We start from the raw sequence: 27585 nt of genomic DNA, 5'->3' as shown, positions 1-27585 counted from the left end.
CTGGTTCCCCTACAAATGGGATATTGGCGTTTTGTATAGCCCAGTTTCGCTCTGTAAACAGTGTTAAAAATGTTTGGATTCCACCCATTTCGTATTTCGCACGTTTTTCCAACTATTACTATGAATACAGCGTGGAAAGCTGAACAGGCCTATGTAAGATGCTACCCACCTTCCTCGGGCTTCCCTTCTTCAGGCTTTGGGAGTTCAGGCTCCTCGTCCATCATGGTGGCGGGCTGTGCGATACCCATGGAAAAGGGAGATTTGAGGTGAGGGAGAACAGCAGGAACACCGGTAAAAAAAAGAATGACAGATTAAAATAAAAAACAATATAGAGAGAGAACGAGCCACTGGAGATGCAGTAAGAGCACAGCAGTTTCTATGCGAGGCCACTGGCGGGGCTCTGAGGCAAGCACGGGCCTGAGGGCTACTCAGAGCTGACAAGTGAGGGAGGGACTACATGGGTAGACTCACATGTGCATGAGTGTGGCAGGGCCTACTCATGCTTGCACTGGGCAGTAGTACTAATGTATGTAATGGGGGCTCGTCGTATCAGCATGGGGATTCTCAACCAAAGCCGGGGCAGGCGAGGAGTAGAAACTGAGTGTGAAAAAGAGTCAAGGTTGGTTGCATGGGCAGGGAACTGCTCAAGCTCCAACACATGGATGGGCTGAGGCTGCTCCTGGGCTTGCCACAGAGAGATGACTAGGAAACGTGCCTGGTGGGGGCACGAACTGCCAATGAGTGGCCAGGAGGAAGAGCAACTACTCAAATGTACAAGGGGCCGATTAGGAGCTGTTTAAGTACACACCAAAGGCAGGGGTTGCATACAAACACATACATGAGGGCCAGGTGCTCACATGCGCAGAAAAGAGTGAGCGCTTTACATACACCGGGAGGCAGGGTCACGTGCTCTTGCATGCACGGATTGCACACGGGGTAGGACCTGCCCGTGCATGAGGGTAGGGGCTGGATGTTGGGGGCAAAGACTTGAACTTCATGGTAGGACAGCACCTGCTTTGAGAGACCAAGCATAGCATACTGGGCTGTCCACGCATAGGCGACAAGCACTGCAGACATGGTGCACCATTGGCTGCTCCTATGTGAACAGAATGGCCATTGCCTGTTCACAGTGAAGTGTGCCCTGTTTACAGGGGGCATTAATGGCTTTGCCCAACAGCCCACTATCTCATGGCATTGTGGTCTTTGCATTTCATGAGTGCCAAAGGCTCTGGTTGCCCTCCAGGCTGCACGGGAATGTAAATGCCCTGAGATGTTTCCTCAGAAAAACAAAGACAGCCAGTCACCCAGGGCAGAAAGCAGAGAGCCCACAGCACCGAGGTGGATCGTGTCAGGCTTAATGAGAAGCTCTGCTTAATTAAACACCTTAATCTCCACTTCACACCTCCCTTGGCTGCAACTATGTGAGACTGCCCTCTCATGAGATGTCAATAAAGGTACGCCTGGTGGCATTCATGGATAGACCAATGACTTTCAGGGACCAGGGGAGCCAAGAAAAGCTGTATTTGTGCTTCAACATGGGACAACAGAGAAGCTACTGATACAGAACACTTAGGGAGGTGTCCAAGCGGGAACTTAAGAAAGTTCTAAGTGTACAATTGTATGAGGACCTAGGGTGGATGTGTGCATTTAAAGATGGATTTTCTAATGTATTGAGGTGTACTTTGCCTTGTATGATGATTGGAATTATGGTGAATTACAGCAAGGTTTGTGAATATTCCTATATATCGGCAGCATTCTTTGTTTCACAATCTGCTGCAAGGGTAATGTAACGAGACACAATTATGAAAGATGGTCAAATGAAATAAACAACAGCTTCCATAGAAACAGATTCGGGCATAAGAAATCTTTCTCATTAGTTGGATCCACGGACACCAGTGGTCCCACACTTGCTCTGATTTGACCCTTGTGCACTCTTGTGCACCCCCTTTGCACACTCTGAGGAGAAAACACAAGTGTTCAAGAGGGCACTCTAACACACTTTAAAGGGAGGGGGGTGGACTCACGTTCTTTTTGTCCTCCTGTCCTTTCTTGCGCTCCTTGTTCGCCATTATGACCCCAGTCCGGAGTGTGTCGAACACAGGGTCTGTCCGATTGGCAGCAGCTAAGTACCAAAACAAGCACAAAAGGTTGTGTGTTAATAACAGGGAGTGTCACCAGGTAAGGTGTGGAAAGGCAGACGGTACAGCATCAATTGATGGAAACAAAGCAGGGAAGGCAGGAACCAAACACTCTGGGAGGGGGTTGGGAAAACCACCGAGTGTGGAACAGAAAGAAACAACCGATGTTTTGTGACTAGCATCATCTGAGGTGAAGTAGGAAGAAATGTGGTTGGCAGAAACGATTTTCAGATTGTTGTAAGATTGTGGAGGGCAGTGTGGGCAGAGGACTGTCAAGAAGTGAAGAAAGAAAGGGCGCGGGGGAAGAAGAGATTGCTGGAGAGTTGATGGCCAAAGTGTGATTGTAGGAGGAAGGACAGACAGAGAAATCTCAGGTGACTCAGTTGAGGTCGGCAAACGGTTGGACATCGAAGGGGAACCGACAGTTGAGTTAGGAGAGAAGGATTTTTAAGTCATAAATGTAGAATGAGGGCTGTTAGGGGCAAAATGAGAAAAGGCAGGTGGAAAGAACACTATTAGGACTCTAAGATCACGGAGGGTAGGTAAGGGCAGAGGAGGGAAGTGATGCCAGAACGGCGACTGCAGGATCAGTGACAGGAGAAGTGGTTGAGGGCAGAAAGACTTTTTTGAGCTAGTAAGGACAAATGAGGTATTTCTCAGAGGATGAGCCCTAATAGAGGAAAAAGCAAAGAGCGGAAAAACAGGTTTGGCACAACACGAGCCCTAAGGCAAGGAGGACAGGTTGGTGACTGACTGCGGGTGACAGTTGAAGAAGAGATGCTGGTGGAGTGTTGGGTAGAGCGATGGCCAACCCACAATGTCTGGAGCATATAGAATGGCTCAGAACGACCAGGGGTCACAGCGAGGTGTCGGTACTTACAGAAAGGCAGCAGGGCATTCAGACAGGCGTTTTGCTGATTGCTGTACAGGGGTGAGCTGTAGGCCCTTCGGAAACCAGGAGGCTGAGAGTGGGAGAGAAGATTCATATGAAAATAAGCAAAAAGCCCAGGCAGTAACAGAAGCCAGTGTCATCAACAGAAAAAAAATGAAATGTGCACCACCACTGAAAACATCACTGGTGAGACCCCATGTGAGATACTGCATCATGTTAGCGAGGACTCAGAAATCTGGGGCCCAATTCTGGAGGCTTCGGGACTTATGATGGAGACCTTAAGTTGGCTTTACTGTCCTGATGTAAGGAGGCCTCATCTGGAGTTTTTCATCCAGTCTGGAGTACTGCACTCAGGTCTGGAGACCACATGTAGAGCAGCGTGCCCAGTTCTGGATGCCACGTCTGGAGTATTAAAGTCAGATGCAGAGTTTACATGCATGGCTCAAAAGTCAGAATGTCTTTACTCAAGCTCAACTCTGAGCATGATATGTTCACCAGCTTGTGAAGTGATAGGAATAGCTCCCACTCATTTGGGTAGACTGCTTCGTCACAACTTCTCGTTAAAAATGAGAAAGTCCTCAAGCCAGAATTGAATGTCAGATCCCAACCCCCTGCTTCCATGCCTCTCCGCCAGTAAGTTTACGCCAGCCTCAACCAGAGCAATAATCCCGAACTTACGATCTTTCCAAAGCATTTCTGGAACTCCACGTACGACACACAGTGATGATGAATGTTGGTCTTGCAGTTCTTGCACCTCAACCCAAACTTGTTGTTCACTTGCCAAAAAAGAAGCGAAAAGGGAAAAAGTAAGCACAGTGTTAAGAAAAGAGGCAATACACGGACATGTACTTAAAGAAGAGGTAAGCTACTGACAGGGAGTGTTTGAGATAGAAATTGAGCTAGACAAAAGTTATGCATTTTTAAGTGGTTCTAAAGTATAGGTATCTGTTACAGATCCCTAAATTGAGAACAACTTTCCTACCGCAGGAATGATCTCAAAACACAAACAACAACTCATAACATGTTTCACGTTTCTTAAAAAGGTCGGCCTCTTAGGGTTTCAAGCAAAGACAAAGAGAGGGGCCAACAGCACCTTACTCCCAGGGAGCTCTTTGCAGGTCAAGCTTCAATGCATTTGAGCCAGCAACCATCTTAGAAGACATCAGGCATGATAAGCAGATCCTATTAGGAATCTGGTGAGGAGATCTATTCCTGCACATTGTAATGTGCTGATTCTTGGACATGTTCAGATGCCCGAGTAGGGCACCAAGCTGTGAGAAACACGCACCTAAAAGAGAGGCTTCGAGGAACCCATGAAGTATTATATTTTTAAGGAATGTGTTTTCCACATGAGAATGAGAACAAGCCACTGTGAATAAATAAAGTATAGCGCTTGCAGACCTATAGAGTTTTAGGGTGATGCTGTTCGCATCTCCACCAGGGTCGGTTAGCATCACAGGCTGTCCAGAGGGACAGGAAATAAATACACCTACTACCAGAGGGGCCACAGCAAAGGAAATTAACCCCAAAAGTGTCCCAGCACAGTATCCATGTGTGGGCGGAACTTGAGGGAATAGATGGTCTCTATGCAACCTAAAAAGGATGCACATAGTGGTTGTTTGTTCCCATAACATAATTGGCACCATTGTGGCAGAGAATGAACTGCTGGATGCAGTTGCTGTCTGGTGGGTGATGGTAGTGAACGCCTGTACTTTGTCTTGTATGAATAAAATACATTTTCACATATATGTCTCTAGAGCCCTGACAGGATTATGGGTATTCAGCCCCCTAAGTTCCCCCGCCGCATGACCTCCCCCCAACAGCTTCCTTGTTCCCTTACCAATGCTAGCGACGGTGCCCCAGCGACACAGCATCTTCTTGTTTACCATTTTGAGTTTCCTGTTTACCTGTTGCATCCTAATTTTACCCCTTCTTTCCTGTGACTGTTCCTCTAAGTTGGCGGGACTCACCTATCTTACCTTTTTATGCAATTTGAGTCAATATCATTACCTGCACCTATGTTGTATGCCTCATATCTTATCACGCACTAAATCAGCTAAAAAACATTGCTTATCTATAACTATATACTACCTTAAATGTCGCAGTCACTGAGTTTGTGCTATATTGCTCATTACTGCAATGCACCAAGTTTCCCATAAATGCTAATAAAGTTTGTTGCAAAAATAAAATATATGCATTCAGTGCGTGGGTACTCACAAACATTTCCCAGGGGCCAAAATGTTTGGTCTGTTATGTGACAGAGGGCCGCATTGATGTCAGCAGGGTAGTGGTCAGGGCAAGGGAGTTGGGGGGGGGGGGGGGGGGGAGTAGGTGGTATGGTGAATATAGGGGCAGCTAAATATATATATATGTAGTGGGGGGCTGCACAATGTGAAACCAGAAAACCTGGGATTCATCTCGGCTACCCCACTTTACCACATTGTGTGATCTTAGGCACTGTTTAATTTCACTTTCCCTCCTGTTTCTTCATTATACATTTAAGAGGACTTCAAAATACATAACTTGAAGGATGTTTGCTGTATAAACTCAACTCTCTCCTATGTTTGATTTAACCCGTTGACCGAGGCGCGAATTCCGCCGTGGTGCGGTGAAATAACGAGTGGGCTTGGTACAGACGGCCCCCGGCCAAACGTGTTAATAAACGATAATGTTGTTCATGTATATGAGGAACCCAGGCCACCCAGAGGGTGCATGTAACAACTGATTCGCCTCTTCGTTCACTACTGGCATTGCTGTCAGGGTAGGTGGAAGAATGGATCTTTCTAAATTCATGTTTGAAAACTCTCACTTTTAAAATACTACTTCTCAATCCACTGATATAATCTCAAATACTAAGAAGAAACGGTTCTGCATGATAATGAAATACCCCTTTTGAATTTTAAAAAGACTATCATATTTTTACAGGTTTTTTGCAAGATGTTTTTTCCTCAACTTTAAATAAATGTTTGCCCCCAGTAAATGGGCACTTCAGATGTCAAAGCTGTGCTGCATGTGAACTGACTAAAGATACTAAAGAGATTGTTATAAACGGGAGCACACACACACAAAAATATTTTTCTAATTGTAACTCAAAGAACTTAATATACTGTATAAAGTGTCCGTGCAACAAATTTTACATTGGACAGACAACCCAAATTGTAAAATCCAGAATTTTACAACATAAATCAAGAATCAAATGTAAAATTACTGGGGCTCCTTTGGTTAGCCACTTCCTTAGGCATAATCATTCTGAAAAAGACTTACAGTGGTCAGTTTTGTGTAAAGTGACCAATACCAACAAAGGAGAGACCGAAATTAAGCTCAACCGGCTAGAGGCAAGGCAAATAGAAAAGTACCAAACATCTAAAACTGGTCTTAATGATAGAGATGAGATGTGGGCCTTGCTACTATGATTAGACTCTACTTTAGTGAATAATAACGTGCTTTGAGGTACTTATCATGTTATGCCGTGACTATGTTTTGAAATATGAAATATAAATATTTGAGTATACATTGAGTAGATACATGAAAATAATGTGGACTGGTTTTTGAATTGAAGGTTTTTAATTTGTAATTTCCCTCTTGTGAAATACCTTAGGCAGGCTTTAAGAATGTGAGAGGTTGGCATCATACTTGGGCTATAAGGTGTTTATTTGTACTCTAGAGAGTAGACATAAATATTCTGCTTAAAAATGTTGGTATTGTTGGTGTTGATTAGTAGATGTCGAGATAAGAATTGGGTAATGTAGGATATATCTTTATGTTCTATTTTCACTCGTACTATTTTATTTTTACAAGAGTTTGCATATAATGCATAAAGGGTGTTGTGGTTGCTTCACCTTTGTTAAATAGCCCGTGTAAATGTTTTAATTATAATGCCCCTGGTTCCAATAACAATGTTTGATCTGAGACTCACGAGCTGAGTCCTTCGTTTATGACCCTTATTCGCTGCGGTGTGCTGCGAGTTTCCGTAGATAAACAGCCTTTAATCCCACTTACGTAGTAGTTACGTTTAGGGACATATCGTTATGGTTGGTGGAGACTCGAACTAGTCCGCCGTTTATTTCAAACCCGGAAGCCTTTTAGATTCGGCGTTCCGCGGTCTCAGACGCAGCATTATTTCGTGCTCGGAGATTTGGTCCCTTCTACACGGAAAAGAAAGATTTATTTAGGTGAGCGCTTTGGTCCTTCAATTTAATTCTGCATTACATGTAAAAAAAATTTTTTACATGTACCTCGTCCTTATGGATAGAAAAGAGACCTTATTGAACGCCTGTTTCCTACAGGTAACGCTGTAGCTGCCCTATTTGAAACGGGAGCATTGACCCCTCGGAAGCGGGTAAGATTACAATTTGTTTTTTATTTTTAGTTGTCCGATATACGTAGTTACAGCAAGTTAATATATATTTGTTTGTACAGGAGGTGGATACCTGATGGGTCAAAAATTATTTTTTATCCCCTACAAACGTTTTGAGAGCTACTAAAAGACATCAATGGGTGAATTGCCTTACAAGAGATGTTGACTTGAGGTACGTGGCCTGTATATAAGAGGGCCCTTGATGAGGAACTTGTCTCGTCTGGGTGTTAAGGGCTATAATGGTGTTTAGTGAACTTGAGCTAATTTAATTTCTTGGACCTCAAATTGTTTAATATATCCCGGTCACTTTGGGTGTTAGATTTAATTTATTTTGTGCTGCCATTACCTCGAGGGAACTAGATTACATTAAAAGATCTTTTTTAGAGTTTTAACTTTTTCTATAGACTGATGTGTGTTTACAGAATTAAAGAACTATAGATTTAGAATACACTAATAGTCAATATACTTCTTAACCTTTAGGAATGAATTGGTTGAATTGCCCTAAAGTCCTGACGAGGCCTGAACTAAGAAATAGGCTGAAACGCGTCAACTACATATAATAAGGCATCAACATAAGAAAATTGCGATACAATATATGTCATTACATGTAAAAGGAGCCTGATATTTGTTAGAGGGAGAAATGAATTGACCCTTTGAAGCCCTTATTCGCTTTTTGTTGATGACCGGATATAGGGAATGCTTTGACATAATTATTGTCTACGTCCTTCTTTTGAAATAGATGTGGGCCGTTTAGACCAACAAATTGGTTAATTTTGAAATGTTTTTTGTATGTATTGTATAAATTGTGTATATTTGTGTTTTGTATATATGGCTTTGTAAAAAAATGTGTTACTAAAAAGAAAAAAATAAGCTATAACGAATAATAAATAGCTTTAATATTTCCACCTTGAGTGATTGGTGTAACCTTTAGCTATATAGGAAAACAAGTTCTCTTGATTCAATTGTGATTTAATTTCGTATGACCATAATTACAGGTAAGGAAAGGACAATTAGTGGTGTCTTTTCTATAATTAAGTTATACTGTTCAAAACCTTTACCATAGGCATTGTTTTTGTTATAGTTGCTTTATTCCCAGATGCCTTTGGGTTATTCGGGTTCCCCTGTTTATAGATAGATCTTCGTTCACTACTGGCATTGCTGTCAGGGTAGGTGGAAGAATGAATCTTTCTAAATTCATGTTTGAAAACTCTCACTTTTAAAATACTACTTCTCAATCCACTGATATAATCTCAAATACTAAGAAGAAACGGTTCTGCATGTTAATGAAATACCCGTTTTTGAATTTTAAAAAGACTATCATATTTTTACAGGTTTTTTGCAAGATATTTTTTCCTCAACTTTAAATAAATGCTTGCTGGAATATTTAACATTGTTTTAACAGTGTTGAGTCAAGCAAACAGCAGCCCAGGACTGCTGTTGCCTAGGGGGCCGCATGTAGAGGTTAGGAGGACCACATGCGGTCCCCGGGCGGCCGTACTTTGATTATCACTGCTCTAGAGCCATACTTTACAGGGGTCCTTGATTTTCTGGGATCCCAATAATCACTGCCACACAATCAATGTTGTCATCTGGTTAATGGATTACAGACAGCCAATGATGAAGCAAAGATCAGCAGTCAGAGGCAGAAAATAGGCGAAGTAAATGGATCAGACAGTAGTATCTCCTAGAAGGTTAGATGAGTCTTCCAACTGTAAAATGGACCGTTCGACCATCCCCATCTGTTGGTCAAGTGGTTGAGTCTTGCAGTCAGGGCCGTAACAAACGCCTTGCAGGCCCCGCGGTGCGGGGGGCCCCACTCTATTCATTAAATGAAAGGGGCCCCGGGCCCCCTCAGCTCTTCTGAGAGCTGTGAGAGAGGCTTGCACTTAAGCAAGCTTCTCTCCCTCTGAAGCAGGTGGAGGCTGCAGCCTGCTCTGAGCCCCTCCCGCTGACTGAAAAGAAACAAAGTATCAACATACATTGTTTCTCTTCAGTCAGAGGTGCCAGGCCAGAAAGAGGATGGGGTGGGAGCCCCAGAGAGCAGGAGGCAGCACAGAGCACTGTTCAGGACCCTGACAAGGATGGTGGCTGGGGGCCCAGAGAGAGAGGAGGCAGCACAGAGCACAGCTCAGGACCCTGACAAGGACGGGGCTGGGGACCCAGAGAGAGAGGAGGCAGCACAGAGCACTGTTCAGGACCCTGACAAGGACGGGGCTGGGGGCCCCAGAGAGAGAGGAGGCAGCACAGAGCACAGCTCAGGACCCTGACAAGGACGGGGCTGGGGACCCAGAGAGAGAGGAGGCAGCACAGAGCACTGTTCAGGACCCTGACAAGGACGGGGCTGGGGGCCCCAGAGAGAGAGGAGGCAGCACAGAGCACTGCTCAGGACCCTGACGGGGGCTGGGGACCCAGAGAGAGAGGAGGCAGCACAGAGCACTGCTCAGTACCCTGACAAGGACAGGGGGTGGGGCTTGGGGCCCCAGAGAGAGAGGAGGCAGCATAGAGCACTGCTTGGTACCCTGACAAGGACGGGGCTGGGGGCCCCAGAGAGAGAGGAGGCAGCACAGAGCACTGCTCAGGACCCTGACAAGGACGGTGGCTGGGGGCCCCAGAGAGAGAGGAGGCAGCACAGAGCACTGCTCAGGACCCTGACAGGGCTGGGGGCCCCAGAGAGAGAGGAGGCAGCACAGAGCACTGCTCAGTACCCTGACAAGGACAGGGGGTGGGGCTTGGGGCCCCAGAGAGAGAGGAGGCAGCACAGAGCACTGCTTGGTACCCTGACAAGGACGGGGTGGGGGCCCCCAGAGAGAGAGGAGGCAGCACAGAGCACTGCTCGGTACCCTGACAAGGACGGGGGTGTGGGCCCCAGAGAGAGAGCAGGAGGCAGCACAGAGCACTGCTCGGGACCCTGACAAGGGTGGGAGTGGGGGCACCCAGAGAGAGCATTCTCCAGGGCAGAGCTCATATGATAAGGGATGAGGCAGCAAAATGGTGCCCTCAGGTAAGCACTCTTGTTAGAAGCAACATGTGGGCATCCGCAAGGGAGGGGCAAGGGGGGGCCGAGAGGAGAAGGGTGCACGGCAGAGGGGAGAAGGGTGCAAGGCAGAGGGGAGAAGGGTGCAAGTTAGAGAGAAGGGTCATGGTAGAGAGGAGAAGGGTGCAAGGCGGAGGGGAGAAGGGTGCAAGGCGGAGGGGAGAAGGGTGCAAGGTGGAGGGGAGAAGGGTGCAAGGTAGAGAGGAGAAGGGTGCAAGGTAGAGAGGAGAAGGGTGCAAGGCAGAGAGGAGAAGGGTGCAAGGCAGAGAGGAAATGGGTGCAAGGCGGAGGGGAGAAGGGTGCAAGGCAGAGGGGAGAAGGGTGCAAGGCAGAGGGGAGAAGGGTGCAAGGCAGAGGGGAGAAGGGTGCATGGTAGAGAGGAAAAGGGTGCAAGGCAGAGGGGAGAAGGGTGCAAGGCGGAGGGGAGAAGGATGCAAGGGAGAGGGGGAGAAGGGTGCAAGGCAGAGAGGAGAAGGGTGCAAGGCAGAGGGGAGAAGGGTGCAAGGCAGAGAGGAGAAGGGTGCAAGGCAGAGGGGAGAAGGGTGCAAGGCAGAGGGGGAGAAGGGTACAAGGTGGAGGGGGAGAAGGGTGGGAGGGGGAGAAGGGTGTGAGGGGGAGAAGGGTGTAAGGGGGAGGGGGAGAAGGGTGTAAGGGGGAGGGGGAGAAGGGTGTAAGGCAGAGGGGAGAAGGGTGCAAGGCAGAGGGGAGAAGGGTGCAAGGCAGAGGGGAGAAGGGTGCAAGGCAGAGGGGAGAAGGGTGCAAGGCAGAGGGGAGAAGGGTGCAAGGCAGAGGGGAGGGGGGTGCAAGGTAGAAAAGGGTGCAAGGCAGAGGGGGAGAAGAGTGCAAAGGGGAGGGGGAGAAGGGAGAAGGGGAGGGGGAGAAGGGGAGGGGGAGAAGGGTGCGAGGGGGAGAAGGGTGCAAGGGAGAGGGCGAGAAGGGTGCAAGGCAGAGGGTAGATGAGTGCAAGGGGGATAGTGATTAAGTAAAAAATGTGCCCCCCCATGGAAACATTTTGGCGGATGCCCATGGCAACGCACACTACTTTGTGAGAGAGAGTGGAGTGAGAGAGAGTAGTGAGAGAGGGAGAGTGGAGTGAGAGAGAGAGAGTGACATAAGAGAGAGTGAAGTGAGAGATAGTGGAGGGAGAGAGAGAGAGTGGAGCAAGAGAGAGAGTGGAGCAAGAGAAAGAGCGGAGCAAGAAAGAGAGCGGAGCAATAGAGCGAGTGGAGAGAGAAGGTGGGGAGAGTGGAGAGAGTGAGAGTGGAGAGATTGGAGAGAGAGAGAGAGAGGGTGGAGAGAGAGAGTGGAGAGAGAGAGAGAGAGAGATTGGAGAGAGAGAGAGAGTAGAGAGAGTGGAGAGAGAGTGGAGAGAGAGTGGAGAGAGAGTGGAGAGAGAGTGGAGAGAGAGAAAGGAGAGTAGAGAGAAGGGAGAGTAGAGAGTGGAGAGAGAGTAGAGAGAGTGAGAGACAGTAGATAGAGAGACAGTGGAGAGAGAGACAGTGGAGAGTGAGTGGAGAGAGAGAGGAGAGAGAGAGGAGAGAGAGTAGAGAGAGAGTAGAGAGAGTAGAGAGAGAGTAGAGAGAGAGTAGAGAGAGAGGGGGAGAGAGAGAGAAGGGAGAGTAGAGAGAGTGTAGAGAGAGTAGAGAGAGAGAAGGGAGAGTAGAGAGAGAGAAGGGAGAGAGAGAGTGGAGAGAGAGTAGAGAGAGTGAGAGACAGTCGAGAGAGATACAGTGGAGAGAGAGACCGTGGAGAGACCGTGGAGAGAGAGTGAGAGAGGAAAGAGAGAGGAAAGAGAGTAGAGAGAGAGAAGGGAGAGTAGAGAGAGAGAAGGGAGTGAGTGAGAGGCAGTGGAGAGAGAGACAGTGCGGAGAGAGTGGAGAGAGACTGGAGAGAGAGTAGAGAGAGTGAGAGAGAGACAGTGGAGGGAGAGACAGTGGAGAGAGAGTCACAGTGGAGATAGAGTGGAGAGAGTTGAGAGAGAGAATGGAGAGAGAGAGATAGAGTGGAGAGAGAGTAGAGACTGACTGACTCAGAGTCTGAATACTGAATTACGGAGAGATTGACTGGCTGAGAAACTGACAAGAGAGAGAGACTGACTGACTGAGAGAAACTGACTGACTGACTGAGAGATAGAGAGACTGACAGAGAGAGACCGAATGACAGACAGACTGACAGAGAGAGACTGACAGACTGACTGACTGACTGAAAGAGACTGAATGACAGAGAGTGAGAGAGACTGAATGACAGAGAGAGAGAGACTGACTGACAGAGAGAGAGACTGACTCATTGAGATTGAGAGAAGAGAGAGAGAGAGAGAGAGAGAGAGAGAGAGAGAGAGAGAGAGAGAGAGAGAGAGAGAGAGAGACTGTGATGGAATTGGGGTCACAGTGTGTATGAAGCTATGCAATGCCTCTTAAGATTGCTATTGTCTACTAATAAAAATGTAGTATCAAAATGTGCTCTTTGTAGTTGCATCTACTTTTGAAATACTGCATTGTCGCTTTGTCTAATGTTTTGAAACGGAAACGAGAAGGAGCAGTGGATGCACTTTTGTCAAAACTGAACGACGAGTGGGCCCGATGTTGTATATCATGACAGGAGTCTGCATCAGGAAACCCACCTAAAATTGGGTAAACTTCCCTGGCGTACTGATGGCAGGGACCCTGTAATTAATGGACCACCACCTATGATAGCCTGCCGACAGACTAAGCCAAACCTTTAACTCCACCATCCAGTGTTACTTATAACGGCTGTACTGGTGACAGTGGTGTAACAATCGCCCGCATCCCCTGCAGTATAGAGGTTCGCTGGCCTGAGAGCTCTAGACTGGCACAGAGGATGGGAGGGGGCCCCCTCCATGTAGTCTGCAGGGGGGCCCCCTCAAGTTTTGTTACGCCACTGCTTGCAGTGAACATTAAGTGGAATACTGCATTGGTTAGGAGCCCCTATCTGCCAACAGAGGAAGCGTATCGCCAATTTGGTGTCTACCATCACACTATATGTTGCTAGGAGCTACGCCAAGGACAGTTTACTCACAGACAATCATGCGTGCGCAAACATCGCAGAACTTTGGTTTCTTCAAATAGTGATCCTTAAACTTGTGTGGCTTGTCGTTGACTGGTCGTGGGGGCTCAGGTGGAGGCTCAGTATCCTCCTCTTCCTCCTCCTCTTCATCATCATATATGTAGTAGATGATAGGCCCTGCGTTGACCACCTCACCGTTGGCCTGTGGCTCAGCGAGGATCTCCTCCTTGCTCTCTTTGTCTTCCTTATTAAAAATGTTCTTGATCTTTTGCATCTGGGGAGGAAATAAATAAGAGACATGAAATACAAATAATCTGGGAAGAAGACAAATAGAAAGAAATGGAAGATGAATACAAGAATATGTGTAGGAACAGGATAAGAATAGATATCGAAAGACTGGATAATTGAAGGGTGACAACAGAGAAGGCAAAGAAATGAGTGGGGAATATGTACAGGGAAAGAAGACTTAATGCTAGGATGATAAATTGGGCCTCATGCAATCTTGTGTATGTGGACACACACCCTCTTGTGCCACTGCATACTCCAGCTATTGTGCTAAACATAGGCACTACCATGAGCTTAAATCTTAATCTAAATCTTAAACCAGCTTTAGTGCATGACCTTTGCTAGTAGTCTTTTTGAATGGAATAGGCATGTGCTGCTGTGGACGCGGACTCCAACCCCTCGATCACTGTGCCTACATGGCCAAACAGCACCTCACTGACAAGGTCTAAAGAAGATGAACTTCTAATGGTGAGAGAAGGGTTTATGCCATATCCTATGGGTTGCTGTAACCTTGTCCTCTGCTAAAGGTCTTGCCATAGCCTATGTGACAGATCTTATTGTGCATCCACTGCACACCGTATCATCGGTTAAGTAGCCCAAGCCCCAACTAATAATATTATGCACAATTATCTTGCATAACATAACCTTGTACAACAACACAAACAATCTATTCAGTTCTTAAAGAACACATCTTATCCTGTAAGGGATGGAATGGATCCTATATCCAAGTACACAGGTGATAATGTGTACCTTACAAACTAGACATATGTGTAAGTGAAGGGATTTTTCTCCACGTCCTGGGGCAGTCAGTTATTGTCCTGTACCACAGGTCTCACAGGGGCATGTGGTACTACTGGAAACAATTGGATATTTGAGAATCACCAGGGTTAGCAGGGCCAAGCAGTTCAGGATTATGGACAGAGCTAGTCTATGGGTTTGAACTAGGAAGACCCAGCCTTCGATTTTTTATGAATCTTGTAAAATGTTAACATACTCTTGCTCCCAAGCTCTGACTGTCAAGTAAAGGTGCCATGGTAAACACTATTTCAAACAAGAACATCGGCCTCTCTAATAGCTTCTCTGAGTGGTGGCTGATAGGGAACGGTGGCATGCAGTCAGGGGCAAGGGGGGTTAGGAAAAAATAAAGAGCATAAAAGCTGCCGAACGCCAACCACCGCCTACCCTTCATTTTCCCTTGGTTTCTGGCTCCCGGCAGCACACAGGCTCCCAGACTCCTCTGACCAATCACAACGTTGCGGTCACCAGCAGGACAGCAGTGTTGTGATTGGTCTGAGTGCCCTGGTTTGGCACTAAGACAAGGAGTGGGAGCCTGTGCATCTTCTCCACCTAGGCTGTGTAATACAGCTAAGTGGAGAACATGCTAAGTGTGCATGACTGTTTGGCCGGCCCAAGAAGGCCAACCATATGCATGCGCACTTAAGTGCACCAACAACTCCTCTCCACGCTGGCTGTGACGACAGTCCAGTCTCCCCCCACCCCATAAAACGGTCTCAGTATGGAAAAATAAAATGGTAATAACATTGTGTTATTACGATTTTATTTTTCCTTTTTGCATTGCGCAAAGAGCAGTGGGGCAGCCGTTGGCTTCTCTGCAGTTCTGGAATCAAGGAGCTAGCTCAAAAACTCAGTGTTAATACAATGCTCTGTGCCCTCCCCAAACCACCACACAAAAGGGAACTGGAGATCACAGCCAAACTATAGGTGGTGATTGGTTAAAAAATGGGAAAAGGACAGCATCCTTAGTCCATAGACTTGCACTTATAACAGCCTCTGCATTCTGCTGCTGTAACTGGATTATTAATAAACTCAGTTTAGGGTACTACCTCAAGCCTGAACTAGCCTCCTGCAAATTTCAGGAAGCCAAGTTGTTCTGGTAAATAGGACAAGACCTTGGAATTGGCACAAAAGGATGTCACGAAACCGCTAGGACATGTAGCTTGGAAAATGTGACACTATTCCAGTAGTTTGGGTACCCACTTTACTGGATGCCACCCACCAGGGACAGCAGATCAGGCACAAAGAGGCACACTGCTTTTTAAGGTTAGAGTCAACGGGCCATAGAATCCTAGAACTCAAGCACAAGAGTCTGCAGGACAATAGTTCTTGGGTCGCCAGGTCCTGGTTGGTTGCACGACCTGAAGATGGTGCTGTAGAGCTTCAAGCTCAGAATCTATTCAAAACTATGGGTAGCGACATGAAGTGAGGGTTATGTTGTAAGGCAAGGCAGCCTCAAATTTAAAATTTACAGCCAATGAGAGGAAGGAGCATTTCCTCAGGCACAATGTTCCCTGAACTACAGCGGAACAGCACAACAGATTCTCAGTGAGATGAGGACAGAGAAGTCACATGACAGACATGCCAAGGAGAGCTCACCTGCTGCTTGGGATATTGAACACCTGGGGCCAGTACTTAATTTGTAAAATAATAGGTGCCAGGGATCTAGTCAGGTGGCCATTGCAGCTTGCACCACTCATTTCTCCTAATCACGCTGCCAGTAACAATATCAGCACAGCTACCATCCACCACACACTCTGCAGTGTGAACATTAAGACTATTCTAGGCCCCCCATAGCTATACGAATAGCTTGTGCCACAGGTATTAGTAATTGTAATGTATATTGAATCAACAAACAAATGTTGTTGAGCTGTTCTCTAATTTAGGGCTGTATGCCACATGGTGGCGCTGTTTGTCTAAGTGCCGGTGTTGACAATTAAGTGCTGGCTCAAATTAAGCACTGCCTGGGGCCATATTATGGGTGCAGCACCCTTTCTGGATTGCGCTGGGCGCACCTTTCAAAAGGTGCGCAAAGCGCAATTCAGGAAAATGCGAGGTATTATGATGAATGCAGCTGCAAACTCGCGCTGCCCTGGGGGCAGTGCTTTCATGTGAAAAATGGTGCTGCTGCTTTAAAGCCACTCCGTGTTTTCACAGTGCAAGCGGCAACCCGCCTGCACTTTTACAGGGGATTAGAGATAACCTTGCAGGCGGGTGCAGTGAGTGATTGCACCCGCCTGCAAGGGGATGTCTGGGAGGTCCATGGAATGCCCTTTGCACCTCCAGAGGGCTGCCATCAGGGGGCGCACTGATAGTGTACCACCTTTTAGGTGGCGTACTGTCAGTGCGCCTCCAGAGAGCTTCTTTGCCTCTGTGCCCACAACTGTAATACGGCGCAGAGACAAAGGGATTCTTTCATTTGCATGGGGCGTGCCCCTTTGCAAATGAGGGAATGCCCCCTGAAGATAGCGCTGCTGCTTTATGAGCGCCGGAGCAATTGGTATTACATAAGGGGCCACACAAGCATCTGTGGCCCCTTCTGTATTATCAAAGTGCCCCGGGGGCGTGCAAAGTAGGTGCAGATGCCCGTTGCGCCCTTGGAACACCTTGTGTAATATACCCCAGGTCTCCTGGGATAGCCATAGCAGTTTCAGGCTGGTGAAACGTCTGAGACTAAAAACCAGGCGAGGATGAAACTGCTACAGGGTCACTGATTTGTAGAACTGCTCCAAAAACAGGTAGTCTGAACATTCTTTATCCTAATGTGTAAATCCATAGGTGTGTGTTTGCAAATAATGTGCCCTCTCAGAGGACACCAGACATATAGCATACAGTCTCCTGTCACACCAGACAAGCACATATTACACACACAGGGAACAATGAAAGACATGAGTTGGGAGAAACCCAACAGGGTTTACTCTACAGGCTGGAGAGTCAGTAGATCTCCCAGAGGTTGTTAAAAAGATCTGTGTTCCCGCTTAACAAACCAGCTGCCAATCACCGATATCCTCAAAGCTAGGTGAAGCAAGATACCTCAATGAGTGAGATTGCAACGTGCAACAAATTCAGCCAGCCAGAGTCTTGCAGGGGAGTCATCTAAACATTGTGGAGCAGCTCCATCTGGCTCGCAGATGTCAAGGTCCCTTGAGGAAAACATAGGAGTGTCCCAAAAAGCAAAAAAGGGCAGAAAGTTAGAGAAATCTGCACGGTGTGAAGACATTAATCCCAAAAGTAAGCACAATCTGGTCTTACTTGATTTTCCCCCTTGTTAAAAAGGATTGCCCGACGTTGAGGTGAATATTTTGTCTTCTTGAATATTACCAACACACTAGTCTTTTTGTTCAGTTATGTAACTATGGCAGATATGGTAAAGTCTGCAGGCGAAATGTTGTTCTGTAAACATACAAGTTCAGACTTTATCAGAACTTAATACCGGCATTCAGCCTAAGCACCCACAGTCCTAAACCATAAGGAAATGCGACAGCGGGGGAAAAATCATCAATTCCACCTGGGATCCTGCTTCAGATCAGTCAATTGTACTGACACCCTCAACCCGGCAGCCTCACTTACTGAGATGCCATATCAAGTGTGAATAGTTCAGCCATAATTCTAGGTGGCAATCGAGCCACAAATTACCAAAGTTGTTAAAACGTGTACTCACCAAATCAGAAACAAGAATCCCCTTTCTTGTAATTCAGAATTTTAACTATTGGTACTCTCAAGAATGGTACTTATGCAAATAGCTCAAATATGCTGCAAAGCTAAGACACTATTACCAACACGAAACTCCAGGGCACACTGCATTACTTCTGAGATTCATGCAGTAGATGCAGGTAGAGTGGCACCTATATTTGAAAATTCTCTGTTTATTTTATAAGGAAATCCACCGTAGGGATCTGGCTGATCTTCTCACGAAAATCATCTTTTCTAGACCTGCTGCAGGTTCTCAAACATCCCGATGACAGAGAATAAAGAAGAGGGCTGGAGTAGGCTTCCATCTATGATTGGTCCCATGTGGTAAACTGCCTCTACCACAGAGAAAAGGGCGCCCTACCAGAGCCTACAGATGCAAGCCTTTGATTGTCCTCTCATATCACTTCTCTTTCGAGTAGTTACCTCTCAAGCAGCAACCAAGACACACATGTTCTGAAGCAGCTCTAAGTGGTACGTTCACAGAACATTAGAAAACATATGCATTTTTAATATGTGCTAAGAATGATCAAGCAACCCTTTGCAGTCTACCTCAACAGCATCTTATCACAGACATGCAATGCCATACATGAATACGATCAACCGTTTACAACACTTTCTGGGAGTCGACACAGCACTCTATCATGGTCACTTACTTAGAATAGTCGGAGTAAGCCTTGGGTATATGATACACCACTCTCATAACCAATATTGTACCTTGCGGATTGCCTTCATGATCCAAGCCTGCGGAGCTCACCAGCGCTGAAACAACGTCCTGGATCCCAATTCCCGGATAAAAGGGCAAGTTTTTAAGCTCTCTAAATTACGTCTCACAGCAGTAGCGGTCCAATCAGAGATGTATGAATCTATTGTAGTGAATCCAGACCACAGTTTTGGGTAACTACAAATACAGAGTGGAGAAAACTAAATACAATAAAGGGTTTTCCCCCTACACCTCTTCTGGGACTTGATGCCCACAGAATCAACGAGATGGAAAGGTAGAGAGGACTAACTGCGAAATGTGGAGAGCACTTGGTTGGTTTAGAAAAATCTAGCCGGATTGTGAAAGTGCCTAAAAATAAACCGACAAAGGTCTCCTGGTCTGTCCTTTCCCGATCAATGGAAATTACTGGGATGAATTGCTAAATATATATAATGCGCTCACACTTTTGACTATGTTTCACTCGACCCCTCCCCACATTCTCTGGAGCTGGCAACAGAGCAAGAGAACAATGTGGTCTGCTTTAAAAGGGCACTCAAATCCCGGCTAGCTCTTGCATTTTATTTGCTTTGCGAATGATACTAGCGGTTAGCCCCAGAATGTCCTCGCCGGAAGCCGAGCGCTCTATAAAACCTAATAATAAATAAATAATAAACAGGAGTCTCTTCAGACGGGTTCCAACAAACTCGCTCGACATGTGAAACATTCCAGAGGCTTTCAAGACCAGATCAGGGCTTTGTGTGATTGACAAATCCATCTCCTGATAAATACCTAAGAATTGTGGAGCAGTTTATGAAAGTTAGAGGATCAGTTGTCCCTCTTGGAAGAAGCAGGTAATTCTCCTAGAGGCTTAATGTTCAAACCAATAACTTAAGTGAAAAAAGTAGTAAATGTCTCATGGCCTTTCAAAATGAACTTCGTGATCAACGTCCATGTTTCAAACGATAAAGGGTTACGAGGTTGCTACTTCTTTCAAGTGCTGTGTATATCTCTTGATATTTCCCAACAGGCGTGCAAAGCCCATTGGGCTCAAAGGGCTGCAGCCCCCCCCCCCCCCCCCCTCCCCCCCCTCGTGCGTGTCAGCCCGGGCTGAGACAGCTTCCCGGGCGCACACACAGCCCCGCACCCGTGTACTTCACAGATCTTTAAAAGACCATTTGCTTGTTAATGAGGCGTTGTTGTTATTTCACCCCTTCATAGAGCCCCTGCATCTCCACTCTGCATATTGTTGGAAAATTTAGCCCCCCCCCCAAAAAAAATGTTCTTAGCCCACCGAAATTTGCCTCTAGTTGCGCCTTGTTTCCAAATATATGCATCCAGGCATTACTTTCCCCTTGCAACCCCTGAGCTTATAAGCTGTCCTTGCTGAAGTGGTGGTCTAGTGGTATTTTAGCAGTGAACGTACTGTTCATCGGAATTTAGTGACTGTCAAAAATATCTGATAGAGTACTATATCACACGGAAATCATGTTGTTTCTTTCTACAGTTTTGCAGCCTCAGATTGCATGCTATGTGAAAAAGCCTGCCTCCCCTGTATTGCTAAAACCTCGCATGAAAACTGACCTTGACTTAAAATGTCTGAGTGTCACCTCTCCTATTTTTTTTTCTTCAATTACATTTTCATACTTCTGTTCCCTGAACTCCCCTGTCTGAACACAGCCTACTCGTCACGTGTGTTTGTCTTCATCTCTAATACTGGATTTCTACAAACTGCCCACCCCTCTTTACAAAGTCCTAACAACCCCATGTAAGTGCTATATAAATACAATTATTGCAGTGTAAATTTGTGTAATAAATATAACGTTCAATTACAGAAATTACGCCACTATATGACTACGCAATGATAGGGAGAAATGTTCACACAAGATTTACCGTTTGGGTATTTTTTGTTTTTTACATGAGCAGCATTTCAGATCGTTTTTTTTTTCCCCAAGCGGACCTTTCAGGCAATTTCTGATCACAAAACTTTAAAACCGAATGCAAGTGGCAGTGTACTGAAAGAGAGAGGCCAATAAATATTACGAGAGAGGCCTTCCTTTAACCAAGAGGCAGCTTTGCTAAGCCAGCACGCAGGTTATTCAATCCAAATGGTAGAAAAGCATCAAGGGTTACCCTAAAAAAATGCCATACGACCTCATTAGAATACTCTCCATCCCCTCATCCATAACAGTATCACCCCCTAGAGCTCTCACTTCAACGTCACTCTCCATCAATAGTTTCCCAATTTTCAGATTTGTATTATGACTCAAGGGAAAAAAAACTCATGCCACATACCTTTTTGAGATTGCTATACTTTAAAAAAAATTAAGAGCATACATGTAACATCCATATAAACACACAGATAGATAGATAGATAGATAGATAGATAGATAGATAGATAGATAGATAGATAGATAGATAGATAGATAGATAAAATAAGTTCTGCCAGATTATTCCGTATACATTGTTTGCTTTTTGATCACCTGATTTTTGACATTTACTGTGGGTGAGTCTCACTACTTGTGTCTCATCCACTGTAATCACACCGTCATACGTACTATATTTTTAGAACACTGTGAAAACAATCACAGGGATTGTTTTCATAGTATTCTAAAAATATAGGATGTATGAATTTATGTATGGGATACCTGATTGTCTAATAGTGAGTAAGGTTACTTGGGGGAAGCAGGTTTCTTCTTGGTAAGAAATACCCCCTCACCTTGATTTTAATGGGTCACTCTCCTCCATTTATTTGTACAGAACTTTGTTATATAGCATGGGAGTGCAGAGACCTCTAGTGATTGGTCCTGTGCCTGCATATTATGTGGCCTTTAATGGATTAAGAAAGACACTTGCACATTATGTTTTTGAAATTTTTTATTTGAAGGTGTATTGCTGACAGTGAATTTTGATAAGTATATCCATACTTTATTGACAATGATTGCATATGAAACATGATTACTGATTCCAGTGACAAAGATGGTTTATAACATGTGATTATTGGGCTTTTAATGTGGTAACCCTGAGAAAGCATATAGGACTGATGCATTTAAAGTGACACCCTCCAATACAGTAATAGATCATCACGTATAGGCGGTTGGTACTGTGATTTTTGCGTGCCATTAGGGGTCAAATGCAATTTCAGAATGTCACCAAAGACAATTCCACCAACCTTGTGTAAATATTGGTAAATTACTGTGTTGTAGTGAGTAGTGTATGTGTAATAAATGTACTTTTTCAACGAACTGACTGGACAATCATTTATTAAATGTTATTATAGCGTGCCAGTGAATGGTGATTACTAGCCTACACCACCTCCCCTGATTAGGCCTTGGACTACTCAGCTTCGCTACCCTGAGAGACTCAAACGCTACAACGGGGTGCATGGTTTCCAATGATGGGGTAACTGAGGACCTATTACTTGCACAGGCCTCACATCCTGCACACCTAATAGCCCAGTTTTCTCTCTCTATCTCTATAAAAACCTTTTTAAAAAGCGCAAATTTTTGACTAGTTTCCACATGGAAAGTTTTGGGGTGATTCATGAAGCAGGGGCCGAAAAAAAGGGGATCTCAAAATGCGTTTTCCCCATTCATTTTTCCGTAGGAATTGTAGACAGAGCTGCACCCAAAACCATTGAACGGATTTACACCAAATTTCACAGAAAACAAGATCTTGGTCCAAAAAGAGTGCTGTTTGTGCTATAGTGTAAATTCATTCGTATTTTTTTGAGAAATTAAGGTTAATGCAAGAGGATCTGCAGAGCTGACAGATCTCCTGCTGAGGTTTGATTGGCTGCCACAGATCAACTAGGACGTGGTGGTAGCCATCTTTGGACTTGGGGAGCCCGAAATCCTAAGACAAAAAAGCACAAAAAAAGACATATGGGGGAAGGGTAGGGAAACCCTGACCACTTAGGCCTGCTGGTGGGCTTCCAGATATGCAGCGCATGAGGCCATAAACATTTTTTTTTTAATTTTTGTATTGAATTTGCGAAGGATCTTCAAATCTGCTGCTAATTTCTTTTTTGAAAGTGCAGGCTCCTGAGCGACTTTTTCAAAAATAATCCCACGGATGGGCCAGGTCCTGGTGCCAAGGATAACTTTATATATTGGTGAGGGGGGGGTTGTGCCCCCACACTTTAGGCCTCTGAGAGGCCCCGGGCCCGACGTAAACAAAATAAGCCCCTCTCCCAGAGCCTAATTAGGTCCTGGAGACCCCATCCACTGGGGCCAAAGTGAATATTAAATATGGAGGAGCAATGCGCGGGCCACTCCCCAAGGCTAAAAAGGGCCGGGGACCACATCTTTTGAGGCCAAATAATTAAATGATGGGATGGGGGCTCGCAGCCCCCTCCCCAAGCTTAATTATGACCAGAGCCCCGATCTCTGGAGCCCGATCCCTGGGGCCCCTGATCCCCAGGGTCAAAATGTAAATTAGGAAGTAGGGGCGCAGGGTTGCCCTCTGCCCCAATCCTTAAAAATGTTCCTGGGACCCCATCCCCTAGGACGACCCAGTCACTGTGTACCAGGGAGCCCACCCCTGGAACAAAGCAGTTTCCTTTCCCGCACCAGCGCGGGCAGGGAATTAAACATGCTCCCACTGGCTGAGAGCAGACTTCTGTTTCCCTACCCACACTCCTGTGGGTGGGGAAACAGAACAAATATTGCTCCCGCCCAGAGGGATCAAGCAGAAAAGGCCGGCTCCCGCACCATGAGGAAAGCCGGCAGCAGCCGTGGAGGCCCAGAGGCTCCCCTTGTGACCCCCAACATGTTGCTTGGTGGGTGCTCCACTAACTTCGTTGAGGCCACACACCCCCCATCCATTTTTAAACGAGTTACGTCCCGGGTAATGGGGTCCCTGGGGCCTTTGAAAACTCTGGGTCGGGTGGTGCGATCCCCTCCCCTTTTTTTGTTGGATGTGGCCCCACGGGTCTCCTGGCTCTAATGAAGTTTGCAAAGGAGGGCTGTGGGGTCCCTGTCCCTTTTCTTAATTGAATTTAGCCCCAGAGGATGGGGTCCCAGGAGGCTCACGTAGGGAGGGCCACACGCCCCCATCTTCTTTTTAATTGAATTAATCCTGGGGGATGGGGTCCCAAGTGCCTAATGAGGCTCAGTAAGGGCAGAACGTCTCCCTGTACTTTAAGTGTTGTTTGCCCACCTATAATTTAGAGAGGCCCTGGCAGATGGGGTCCCCAGGGCATGATATGCTTGGGGAGGCGGCCATACAGTCCCTTCCCCTTTTTAATGTAATTCTATCCTGAGGATGGGGTGCCTGGGGCCTGGTAAGGCTTGTGGAGGGGGCTGCATGTGCTGTCCCTCAAAATATATGGTGTGATCCCAATGGATGTGGTCTCCATTCCCTGAAGGTCCACCCTGGAGTGCAGTCAGCAGCCTTCAGGTGGGATGGCCACAGGGGCTGGTCACAGACTAGGCCCTGCAGCACACTTCTCATTTCGCATGGCCAAAGGCCTTGCTCTGCATGTGATTGGTTGCCTCATGGTGGGTTGGGCTCAGAGCCGGCTCAGACCAGGCCCTGTGGTCCACCCCAGCTGCTTACAGCCGAAGGCCATGTGCAGCGGGGGCTTGGCTGCCTGCATGCGGGACTGCGCACAGCGGCTAACCACATAGCGGAGGGTTGGCTGCCTGCAAGGGGTTGGAAGCTCCAACATGCACAGCAGAAAGGAGTTGGTTTTACGTATAGTAACAAAATATTACTTTATGTGAAAAAAAAAAATAGAAATTCTCTGAAAAATACAAAGGTTAAACTTTATAGTTAGGTGAAATGATCAGTAACAACTTAATGTTTTAAACTGAAATAAAACACGGAAATTAACCAGTTATAGTTATCTCACGTAACTTTAACTTGTGCCCCAAGGTAAATATAACTCATGCCCTCGCCATTCACTGCTAATTACCCCACATATTACATCACTCGTGACATATTCTATGACATCACTGATAGTACCACTGCAACATCATTTGCAATTACAGTTTTGATGAGAAAACTATGCATAGTGGGGGGGGGGGGCGAGTTATAGTCACTTGAGATAACTTGAACTATTACTGTTGAATTTCTGTTTTTTTTAGGTTAGTACGTTACTTTGTTACTGAACATTTCACCTAACTATAACAGAACTTTAACCTTTGGTTTTCTCAGTAAATATATATATATATATATATATATATATACATATATATATATATATATATATTCACCTAAAAAACACAGTTAAATAGAAGTTGTGTTTAGTCCTGGTTACAAGTCCTTAATGTATGTTCAAAAACAAATCTCTGAAACGTACTTTAACAATAAAAACACAGACACAATTAAACTATAGGTATAAATTAGATTTAAAACCAATAAAAATTGACCAGTTATGGTTAGCTATTTCACTGGTGGAAACCAAACCACCCTGTTCACAGCCCTCAGCTTATGCAGTAGGGGTAGCCTGCATGACCTAGATTTTTGTGCCAACCCATGCTGGTAGAACATATCCACTGCACAGACTCTCTGGCCTTGCACAGTTAAGGTAGGCTAGTGACAAGGGAATAGCCAGAAAATTAAAATACCCCTATTTGGAACATACCTCTAATCACACAGAGCTTGCGAAGTGTGCAAATCCAACCCTGCTTAAGAATTCCTTTCAACTTTTCCTCATTCTTCCATCCGACTGTCAGTTCATTCCCACTTCCATCTATTCATTCATGCATCCATCCCTTCACCTTTCCATACACTAACCTACTGCCCCATTTAGCAATTCTTTTTCCATCCATCCGTCATTTCATATGTGCATCCATCCTTTCACACATCCTCCCTCTTTCCTCGCCTTGTACCCACAAAAAATGCATTAACTTTTAAAAGGGGTCCCGTTCACCAGTCTTTGGGCTCAGTGGCTACCCCCACTCAAGCTGCTACAGTGGGGGATTCCCTTCACCACTGGCTGCTAAGCCAGGAGTTCGGACAGCCAAGAGGTGAATGCCTGCTTATATTTATGTTAATATATTTTTATTCTCAACACACTTTTATTTTAATGTTTTTGGTTAACAAATCCTTACCTGGGTTTGCAAAACTTTAAGGACTTGAGGGGACTTGTTATGGTTCCTGGGTTCCGGCAGGGTTCATGTACGCAGTCCACAAGCCCGAGAGAGGGACAGAAAAGGGTCCGAAAGACAACATTTGGGAATGGAGACCCAGAAGTGTTTGCGAACCGCAGAGGCTTGCTCCAAAGTTTGCAAAGACTGCCCAGGGTCCATTGTTTTTATACAAATGAGCAGGGCTTTAAGTGGGCCGGGTCCTGTCGGTGCTCAGCACTGGGAGTTCTTAAAAGCATATGCTGCGATGGATCGCTATTGGGCTATCCGTCACTGCTTTTGATGCAACTTCAAAGAGACATAAATTTCTGTTCTATATAGCATAAACTTGGAGCACCAGTTACATTACACAAGGACATATTCATGTTTTGAATCACAGGATGTTGAGCCGTTGTGATGCTCGAATCTGTATTCTCACCTCTAATGTCGGCAGCTCTAGCCTTACGCCACAACCTCACTCACAAGAACTGAAGCATTTTCAATATTATATACAACAAAGTGATAGTTGTTACTTATTTATTTTATGCAATTTACAACCACTGACAAATCCAGTAGCCCTGGTGTGTTGTAGGTGTAATGTTACTTGTTGTGTTATATATCTGGATGAATGGACAGACGCAACAAAATACCAGTCGGATGCCACACCATGCTAAGTACTGCTTTTTAGTTTAAATGTGTTAAGCCACACCCTTAATTTCATCGGCCATGCCCCTATGAGAGACCCCCAATTTTTTCATCCCACTTAAAGCCCTGCAAATGAGTAGGTCCCTCTAGGAGGGGCGAGCACACAATCCCGAGTGTAAGGGATTCCTTCACAGCCCCCAAGTGGCTCTTCTGAATAGATTTATGTTACCAGGAAGCAGGGGCCGAGCCCAGCATCCGGTGATGGTCGCAACAAAACATTTTCTGTGGGGGCTTGTCAAACACAGTATTTGGAATGGATAATAGGAGCAAATCGCTCCCTCCTTCAATTGGAGAGCCTTAATGTTTTTATTTGGATCCGCGGACATGCCTGAAACTAGGGTTCGAGGCCTGTCTGTAGGCTAAAATCTCAAATACTGATAACCTTTAATGCTGTCAAGCCCACTAACACATTTTTGGAATGCTAATTTCTCAAACACTACTGATCAGACTTATAACAAACTAAGCAAAGGGGCTCTTCCCTGAGTAAAGTTCTAGTGCCATACAAAGTTTGCTATAATTCTGTGTAGCATTTTTTCTGTAGCACAGAGTAAAGATTTCTGTGCGAGTTCAAATGAAAACCTCACTTTTTTTTACCCTCATTTCCACAGTCCCCCAGTAAGGATCTGCACAAAAGTCACCTTGCCGAACCTAAATCAGATGAACTTATAAACTGGAAAGTTGTGTGCACTGATAAGATTCGGAATGGTTAGCGTTTGTTGAACTTTCATGAATAAATTGCTGATAAAACTGTGTACAAAGGTGAGGACCAGTGAACGTATGCAATTATTTCACTGCAGTGTTTACCACATTATTATGGATTTACCGCACTTACCACATCATTTGTTTAATCTGCAGATTTCATAAAAAAGAAAATTTCTAGTTCGATGGATGA

General features: G+C 45.6%; 1 protein-coding gene across 3 annotated transcripts in view; it reads right to left on the bottom strand.

Moving 5' to 3' along the window:
* Window positions 1-27585, bottom strand: part of STAC3 (SH3 and cysteine rich domain 3) — a 150411-nt gene that overhangs the window by 32670 nt on the left and 90156 nt on the right. For 2 of the 3 annotated variants that reach the window (XM_086966672.1, XM_086966686.1), the window contains 5 exons: window positions 13458-13719; window positions 3709-3806; window positions 3019-3100; window positions 2025-2122; window positions 170-233 (listed from right to left, as the gene is read on the bottom strand). In XM_086966672.1, coding sequence (XP_086822798.1) covers window positions 170-233; window positions 2025-2122; window positions 3019-3100; window positions 3709-3806; window positions 13458-13719 — 604 coding nt within the window. Of the gene's footprint in view, window positions 1-169; window positions 234-2024; window positions 2123-3018; window positions 3101-3708; window positions 3807-13457; window positions 13720-18932; window positions 19194-27585 lie in introns of those variants that run through there. The other variant, XM_086966678.1, reaches the window with a different exon arrangement.

Source organism: Lissotriton vulgaris, chromosome 1_1 (assembly GCF_964263255.1).
Source record: "Lissotriton vulgaris chromosome 1_1, aLisVul1.2, whole genome shotgun sequence".
Taxonomy (NCBI): Eukaryota; Metazoa; Chordata; class Amphibia; order Caudata; family Salamandridae; genus Lissotriton; species Lissotriton vulgaris.
This window is presented reverse-complemented; position numbering and strand designations above follow the sequence as displayed.